At 29.1% G+C, this 9,604-nt stretch overlaps 1 protein-coding gene across 2 annotated transcripts; it reads left to right on the forward strand.

The window, feature by feature from the left end:
• The first annotated feature begins 2,773 nt into the window (after positions 1–2,773).
• On the forward strand, positions 2,774–9,047 carry LOC114753452 (CASP-like protein 1B1). Of its 2 annotated transcripts, XM_028942144.1 has the most exons (4): positions 2,774–2,778; positions 6,098–6,319; positions 7,768–7,891; positions 8,689–9,047. In XM_028942144.1, exons 2-4 carry the CDS (start codon positions 6,117–6,119, stop codon positions 8,926–8,928), a joined length of 567 nt encoding a protein of 188 aa, XP_028797977.1. In that variant the 5' UTR covers positions 2,774–2,778; positions 6,098–6,116; the 3' UTR covers positions 8,929–9,047. The 2 variants fall into 2 exon arrangements, with proteins under 2 accessions (XP_028797977.1, XP_028797976.1); XM_028942143.1 differs by lacking the exon at positions 2,774–2,778 and having other exon boundaries at positions 6,081–6,319.
• Positions 9,048–9,604: the final 557 nt, after the last annotated feature.

Below are 9,604 nucleotides of genomic sequence, written 5' to 3' on the forward strand. Positions count from 1 at the left end.
TCAAGTAGTGACAATAATGAGGCTACTCGAGGTCAACTTATCAGAGAACATATAGCTGCTCTATATGGGCAGATTACCAGAGTAATCCTGAGCATGGTTTTGGTGATGATCTTGGGGATGACCTTGAGGATTAGAGTTTGATTTTATTGTTTAATGTGCATTATTGTGTTCAAATTCAATTTATTGTATTACTTGTTTAGTTTAGACTTTGAATTCCAACTTAAGACATTCAGTTTGTTGTAGTACTTGTTTAGTTTAAACTTTGAATTCCAATTTAAGGCATTTAGTTTGTTGTATTATGTGCTTATGTTTTTATGTTATAGGATGGCACCAAACAATAGTAAGAAGGTACTAAACTAGACAAGACATATGGATGATGCCCTCATTGATACTTTTATGACTGAATATAATGAGGGCCACAAAGTTAATGGCACTTTTACATCTACTGCTTATGATAATATTGTTAGATATTTAAGTGCTTTGTTCAGTAAGCAAATTGACAAGGACAAGGTCAAAAACCGATGGAAGACTTTAAATAGAAATTTTTCAGATGTTTATAATATATTTAAAAGTTTGAGTGGGTTTGCTTGGAACCCAACAACTCATTTGTGGGATGTTGAGCCAAAAGTTTGGGATACATTGATTGACGTATAAGTGTTATATATATGTTGTCTTTTTTTTATTTAATTTCTAACTTTGTAAGCTGTTGGTACTATTATTATTACTGCTGGTATATGTGTATATATACATGTTACTTATTGGGACAATACTCTTCTAGTTTTAGATTTATATAATATTAATATGCACAATTCATCTCCATGCTAATATCTTTTATTTCCTGTATTTTTTTAGGCTAAACCTAAGGCAGCATAGTGGAGAAACAATCCTGTTCCAAATTATGAGAAGATGCTAATACTATATGGGGTGGATAGAGCTAGTGGAGATGAGGGGAAGACAATGAGTGAATGGAGGAAGAGACGTCGTTCTCAGGAAGAGGTCACTAGAACTGTTAATGATATTGATAACCTTGTTTCACGAGGTAGATGTTCATTACAAAATGATGATGATTTTATTGAGTTAGATGGACAAAATAACTCACCTAGACAAGGATTATCACCTGAAGAAGATAATTCTCTTGTTGCTAATAGTGCTTGTAGTAAGAGGACAAAACGAGTATCCAAAGAGCATGAAAATAATTTAAAGGAACTAACTAAGGCAATATGTTGGGTGGCTGATGCACTAGAAAGAAGAAATGAGGCAATACTGCAAGGAAATACAGCTATAGCAAAAGTCGCCACTACAAAGATGCAAGTACCACTGCTCTCTGGTGAAGAACTTCACAAAATGCTTGAAGAATATGGGATTGAGACAGAAAAAATACTTGACATATATCGGTTCCTTATGACTGATGTTGATAAGCTTAGAATAGCTGTTCAATGTCCACTTGCAATAAGGAAGCAAGTTAAATAGTTGTTATGATGTCTAGGTATTGATGCTTTCTATATTATGATGATTTGATTATGATGACTTTTGATATAAGCCCAAAATAATGTCTAGGTACTAATGCTTTTTGTATATTTTGATAGGTGCTAACAATTTTAGCTTTTTAGTAGTAGGGATGACTTGATTTGCACTATCATGGGTATGCTCTGTTGAAACTTTTTGTATTGTTAGCAAAATATTATAAGCTATGATGAAGACATTTCTTTACGAATAGAAAGGTGAAGGCTGTAAAAGCTCAAAGAAGGGTTTTATTATCAAGAGTTTTATTTATTTGCATGATAGGTTCGAAGTTGTAAGTATTGTAGTTCTAATTTTATAATCTTTGGATTATGTTTGTGACGTTTTTTCCATCAATTAAAGTATTTTGTTGTTAAAAAAAATTACACAGGAATCTATTCAATATTATGAGAAATTTGTTAATTACATATTAACAGCAATCATGTAAATAAATTAAATTAAATTATGAGGCTAGCTTTTTTAAATTAAAAAAATAAATTAAATTATAAGGCTAATTTTTTTAAATTAAACAAATAGTATGGGTATCAATTTTAAATAAAAAATTTAACAATTTTACTGATATTACCCAATACCCACAAGACAATAATCCAAATAATGAGTAACGTCCTAAATATAAAATTATTAATTTGATTCTTTTAGCATATATTATTTCATTAGTGTGAATTTTATAAATTATACAATTTGAATTAATATTTAAATTAATTTATATAAAAATAATATAAATCAAAATATAAAGGTAAAATGGTAAATTGATTATTACTATCCCTCTCCTCCCTCTCTTGAACCAAACAAGGGATCATTAGATATCCCTCTCTCTTCCTTTTTAATCAAACCAAATAAGGCGAGGTTAAAACCTCCCCTCCCCTCTCCTCTCCTCTCCTCAAACCAAACACACCCTTAGTTGATACTTAAATATAAGTTTTCCCAATATATTTATTAGACTTTTGTTTGGATTGAACATATAAATGATACCAAATTTCAACATAAGAGGAGCAAACTATAACTTATGCTCATTGTATGATTTGTTTTAATTTTACTATTATTCTATCATCACTTAAAAAATTGTTATTTACAGAATTAATTAATATTGATTAATACATTATTTATTTAACTAGCGTCTTTATTTTGGTAAACAAAATTTATTTCACTAGATCCAGTAGTTTATTATGTTATAGTAAATGAATTTGTAGCCTTTAATTTTGAGAGGAAAATTATATGCTAGAATGTATCTTAATATATTTGAATCTAAGCCACTGTGTATTAGCAAATTCATTATGAGAGACTAAGAGGAGTTGGGTTTAGTGGAAAGAGATATCTTTCACAATATGGGAAATTTATTGAAAGAGTTGTTCACATTAAAATCTGAACTATGCCTTGATTAAAAAATTGTCTCAAATAAGAGAATAATATAAAATCTCCTCTTGTCCTCATATAATATACGCAAAGCTAAGTACTATTTTATAAAGGGAAAATGACAAATAAAGACCCCTAATATGTGAAATTACAATTTAGGATCCCCAATTTGAAAAATGGCAAATAAAGACCCGGTCTCATTGCAAATATGAAATCTTAGTGAAATGCCTGAAATGCCCCTCGGCTAAGTGACAAGTTGACTATAGGAAATAACAGGTTCATTTTAGCGAATGACAACTTCAACAGACTAAATCACAACTTGACTGAGGGTATGCCAAATGACAAGTTGACTATGAGAAATAACAAGTTCATTTTAACTAATGACAATTTCAATAGACCAAATTATAACTTGACTGAGGGGCATTTTAGACATTTCATCAAGATTTCATATTTGCAATATAGGATCAAGTCTTTATTTGTCATTTTCCAAATTAAAGGTCTCAAATCACAATTTCACATATTAGAGGGTCTTTATTTGCCATTTTTCCTTTTATAAAAAACCTAGGGTTGATAAAATTTTTGGTATCTAAAATTGAGGCATATTTTTGTTTTGGTATTTCAAATTTTAAACCTGCGTTTGAGTCCCTGAAATTTAGTCTGTATTAAAATGTTAAATCCTAGAGGTGTAACGGTATTAAAATTTATTGAAGCGTAATAAATAGAGTTAAAGTGATAATGTAGATTCACTAGATGACACTTAGCTAGATCTTGTGTGGATAACAAGGGGGAAAAAAAAGAACATGTCTTTAGAACACAGCTGTTTAGCTCTTCTTTTCTTCCTTGCTGTTCATTTGAGGAATTGTTTACCATGCTACGTTTTAAGAATTCATCTCTACTGTTCTTTATATTGTGTTTGGAGGACCTATTTATTGTTTTTCTTTTTATCCACATAAGATCTAGCTAGATACTATTTGGTGAGTCCATGTTATCGTTTTAATTTAATGGCGCCGTTTACAATATTTTAGCATATTTTAGCACTATTACACCTCTAAAGACTAAAACCATAAGTTTGAAATTTGAGACATCAAAATTAAAATGTACCTAAACTTTAGGGAATGAAAATTACATTATCCCAAAATATATAATCAATATAAAATATTACAAATTCCTATCAGCACGGAAGCATCTTGTCTTGGTGGTTGGAGCGTCTTATGGTTACTTCGTTGACTCCCTTTGAATCAGGTGTGCTTTTTATTTACGATATATGGATTCGATCCATCTAAGCCCTATTAATATTAAGAGTTTCTCGATCATTTTCTAATATTTAAATCCCATGAAAGTAAGTGAAAAATGTTTAATATGTAAAGACAAAGTTGCATAAAAGTTCTAAAACAAGTGAGAATATATTAAAATTTAATTACGTAATTTAACATCATTTTATATTTCATCAGCAAATGAGTCTTGATTATTTATTTCTATTTTTATTTTTATTAAGAAGAATATAAAAAATTGGAGAATTTGGCATTACTCACGCAATTTTGCGGAAGTAAGCTACATGCCCATAGTTGATTGAAAAACATAACAGAATAAAATATAAAAAATTTGATATAAATATTTATACACACACATATTGCTATCCTCAATGATAATATAAGTTGGGTCAGTAAGTCAACTTCCTAACTCATCACAGAGTGACGGGTTGGGGTTGAAAAATTGAACCCATTTTAAAGCAGGTATTTTTTAATTTCAATTTTAATAAAAAATTGAGTATTATTTTGCGCTTAAGTTAAAGCAGCCTTGTTTTATATTTGAAACTTAATTCCATGTTTGATTTCTTTTTTTATTAATTTATCATCTTTATATTGATAAAATAATTATGTAAAATAAATTATATGTTTATATTTGCAAATTTTGAGACTAATTTAATTATGTGATTTTATGAAAATATAGAAACAGCTAGAATTTTTCTGTCTATAAAAAATAAAACTTAATTTAAAAAATTTAAAATTTGAAAAAGAGGGTTGGCTAGTGGCTTGTCAATCCCCTTTTAGTGATATGAAATAGGTTAATTTTAGCCTGCTATGCCAGCTTACAACCCGTGGGTTGACCTGTATTACTATCTTTGTTTTAGTATATGTAAAACTTTCACTTCTTTTATTTCTTAATTTTTTAAAAATTATTTTGTTTTCCCTTGAGCAATGATAATTTACCTTTTTTTTTATTTCATACCGCACTAATTTTTTAATGTTGAAATCTTTTTTTTTTTTTCGGTAGGCACATATATCTTTCTATTTGAGTCAATCTTGTTCGAGATAGTGTCAAGTACTAAATGTGAGCTCATCTCTTAGTGAGGATTCAAACCTTAGTTTACCATGTTGTGGGAGAGTAGTCCTTACTACTAGACCCAACCCTTGTTCGTTAATATTAAATCTCATTAAAAGGAATTGAAATAAAGTTGCATACCACGTAACTATATATGTGGAAAAAAAAAAAGTCAGTACTTAAATATTATTTTTCTATTACATCTAATACTCTAATCTTATTTATGGGTATCCAGTATTTTGATGTTCTTTTTTTTTTTGCATCCATAACCCCAATAGAAGATGTACTATAAATAATATTAGGGCGCTATGCACATGGAAAATAATATCAGTTATGCTACTTCACCGCAAATTGTTTTTTCAAAAAACCATCGCACATGAATCCGAGAGAACTATTTAAACAATAAGAAAAGATACTGATAGATGCTAAGAGGAGTCCTGTTGTCCATATTTTACGAATCATATAACTTCCTATATATTTTATACACACACTTGGCTCACACCACATATTTTATATTCATTTTGATTATATTATTTTTTTTTCAAAATAAACATCTTTAGATGGAGATTCAAACATAGGATTATGAACAGAATAATAAATTTATAGTCAAAAGCTTTGATAAGTTTCTGGTTTGACGCAAGACTGCACTCTGAGAAATGTTCTCACCAACCAAATACCAAACTCAAGTAATTCAATCGGTTAGACCATCCAAAGATTTTACAGAAACAACTTACTTTCCTTCTTAGACCTGATTAACCCATTTGGCTCATCAATCGCACTTCTTCCTTATTTATATATAATCATCTTCTTCTTCATCTTCTCTTAATAATCATATAGTTCTTCGATCAACACCAACAATGGCTTCATCAAATGCAGAAAAGACAGAGCTGATGAACAATAGTAGAGTGAATAACGTGACGATGATGTCGCCGAGGAAGACGAAGGGAAAGAGATCAGATTGGGTTCTTTTGTGTTTGAGGCTGCTTGCAGTTTTGGCGACTGCTTCTGCCACAATTGTGATGGCTCTCAACAAACAGACCAAATCCTTTGTGATTGCCACAATTGGTAACAATCCCGTCAAAATTTCTATAACCGCTAAGTTTCATCACACTCCCGCTTTTGTGTAAGTCCCCTACCACTCACTCATTCATATATAACTGCTATATCATATATATTAGAAGCATTGCATATATATTCAGGGCTACTCAACAAATATGGGCACTTTCTAAAGTGGGTTATATATAACTCTTATATATAGCTATTCACCACGTTCATGTACTGCTGATTCCATGAATTGTACGGTTCCTCATATACAAAATTAGTTTCAGTGCTCATGAGCATTATGATACTCATCAAATCTAAACCATTGAAAATTAATGTGGATGACCAAGATTTAATATTTAATATTTTTGTCTTTTTAAAAATAGTTTTCTTTAATAGGTACATAATCCAAAATAAAAGTGATATCTTAACTCTAAGTTTTATTAAAATATAATTTTTATTTAAAAATCACTAGTTAAAAATTTTAAGTTTAGACCATTAAAACTATATCCCAATAATTTATATTTTACTGTAACGATGAGTATCATGGTACTCATTGAAAACTAGTTCCTAGTTTCACACATACATGTGAAACTTCAAGAATGAAAGTATATGAAACCATATGTCTAGCGTTTGTATGAATTTCAAGGCAACTGAAAAGTATGTTATGACTTCTTATTATAAATAGTGTGATGACTTTCATTACCTCTTATATATATATATATATATTGATGATTAATGGCTAACTCTTGTATTGATTTAAGGAAAAATCAGTTCCTCACTCTTTATGGTTTTATCAGATTTTTAATTACATTTTTGTATTGTTTTTTTTTCTTTTATTGGTTACTCACAGTTTCCTCGATTATATACATGAGTCCTGATGATTGTAATAAATTGATTATGGCTTATATGGATAGTAACTAAGTGATATGTAAGTTATCATAAAATACAAAATAATAAAAGAGGTTTTTTAAAAATAAAATGATGAAATGTAATTTATTTATTTTCAACATAAAATAAAAAATATACTGATAAATTTGTCCTTGCATCTATGTATAATTTATAATCTTGTTGATTTTTATTTTATTAGATTTATGTGGCAAAATTAATCTGGGTGTATATTGAGTGAGAACACATTATCATCAGGTATCAGCTACAAGCGTCATTTCTCTTATAAATTGACAAATTATGATTATTTGGTAAAAAAAAAAAAAACTTATGATTATAGGACCAGTATATATATGTGAGAAAATTATAAGAACACAATAAAAGGAAAAAGTTTGCAAAGACATAATTAAAAATGAGCGGAAATTATAGTAACTTACCTATTAAATTTCTATTTATTATTTTAATGATTTGTAACATGGTATAACTTAATATAAGTTTTATATATTGTATTGACATGAATCATCTTTAATTGTTTTACAAATCTTAGGGTCAGAAAACTGAAAGTGTATATAATTTGAAGAAGCGGATATTCTTACGTTTATCTATGTCTGAGATTATGTTGCCTACGTATGGTGGGGACAGGTTCTTTGTGATAGCCAATGGAAATGCATGTCTGCATAATCTGGTGATGATAGCAGTGGACTTATTTGGAAGCCAATTTGATTACAAAGGACTCAGGCTTGCACTAATTGCAATACTTGACATGGTACATATATTCAAATTTTATTAAATTAGATATTTTTTGTTTGCTGGGCAATATGGAATTCGACTAGTTATATAGTTTATAATTATAAAATAATGGGGATTGATAGAAATTATATATACAGGTTTTTCTCAAATTTTATTGATATTATATATTATATTACTTGTTTTTTATACTTTAAATATATACAAAATTTAGGAAAGGGAGAATCCAAAAAAAAAAAAAAACACCTTTGAATTACAAAATTCCAAATCATTCTTATTTACCACACTTCAATAATAATTAACAATATTTGAAAAGTAAATGACAACACATCTTTATTTTCATTCATGATTTGGAACTTTAAAATTTCAGAGGTATTTTTTTTTTGGATGTTTCCTTTAGGAAAGATCCATGAAACTCACTTCTCAATTTATAAAAATTGTGTGAATTTAATTAAAATGAGGAAAAATATTTCAATTGTTTTGTCAAAAATATTTTTTAAACAATTTGGTATTTTAGTACAAAAATACAATTTGGTTTAATCTAAGGCAAAAAAAACCTTTTTATTTCAGTTGAAAAATTTATTTGACATTTATTTCCATTCAATTTATTTCAGTATTTCATGTCTCTAATGTGTATGATTTTCACTTCAAGTCATACCTTTTTGACAGATCCAAATACTTCTTTAGCAAGTCCTCATTGATATTTGAAAATTTTCAAGATTCCTACCTTAGCAGTTATATATAGTCTATAGAAAAACGTATTTTTCATAAATCACGAAAAATACCACTCATGTCGCTATGTTTTATGCAATAAAGATGGTCATGGCCCTAGCAGCCGCCGGAGATGGTGCAGCAACGTTCATGTCGGAGTTAGGGAAGAATGGCAACTCTCATGCAAGGTGGGACAAAATCTGTGACAAATTTGAAGCTTATTGTCACCGAGGCGGTGGCGCCCTTGCCGCATCCTTTGCCGGCATCCTTCTCCTCCTCATTATCACAGGGATGTCCATCATCAAACTACTCAAGCCAAATCGCATTAACGATATTGTTCCATGATTATATATGCCTTTTGTGTTGAGTTTGTTTAATGTTTGGCTAGCAAAGCTTGATCTCTGTAATTAGTTGTGCAAGAAGCACTAATAAATGCGTGTGTGGCATTATTGCTACTTAATTAATGGGCTGTTTTTTTCACCCTTATAAAGTTCCCATGCTAGGCTTAGACCTTATCCAAATAAATTAAATCACAATTTGGCACCCATGCCGTGCTTTTTTTTTGGAATTATTTTTATTTTAAACAGTTAATAATTTGGTTTATAAATTTCTGATTTGATAATTTGTTAAAGAAAATAACGAATAATAAGTTCGTATTTAACATGTTATAGTTGCATAATTTTTTTAAAATACTTTTGAGGTATATGCAGATAGCATTGTCATCTAGAACTTGATATAACAAAACTCCTATAAAATTTTAAGTTTACACAGATTTTTCTTTACCCTTAGTTGTTAATTTTATTCAAGTAGGATAGTGATTAATGGACTTTTTAAATTATAGTTTTTGTATAAATAATCTACATATATTTTTATGACTATATGTGCATATGACACATCTATTATATATAAATAATAGTTAAGGTACAATTTTGTCCTGAAAGTTTTCACTCAGAAGTGTTAGGTACCCAAAATTTTTTCTTGGTGTGCCTTGATATATAGTTTAAAATTATAGCAATATTGT

The sequence above is a fragment of the Neltuma alba genome, unplaced genomic scaffold (genome assembly GCF_004799145.2).
Source record: "Neltuma alba isolate B1F8T4 unplaced genomic scaffold, ASM479914v2 tig00007932_pilon, whole genome shotgun sequence".
Classification (NCBI taxonomy): Eukaryota; Viridiplantae; Streptophyta; class Magnoliopsida; order Fabales; family Fabaceae; genus Neltuma; species Neltuma alba.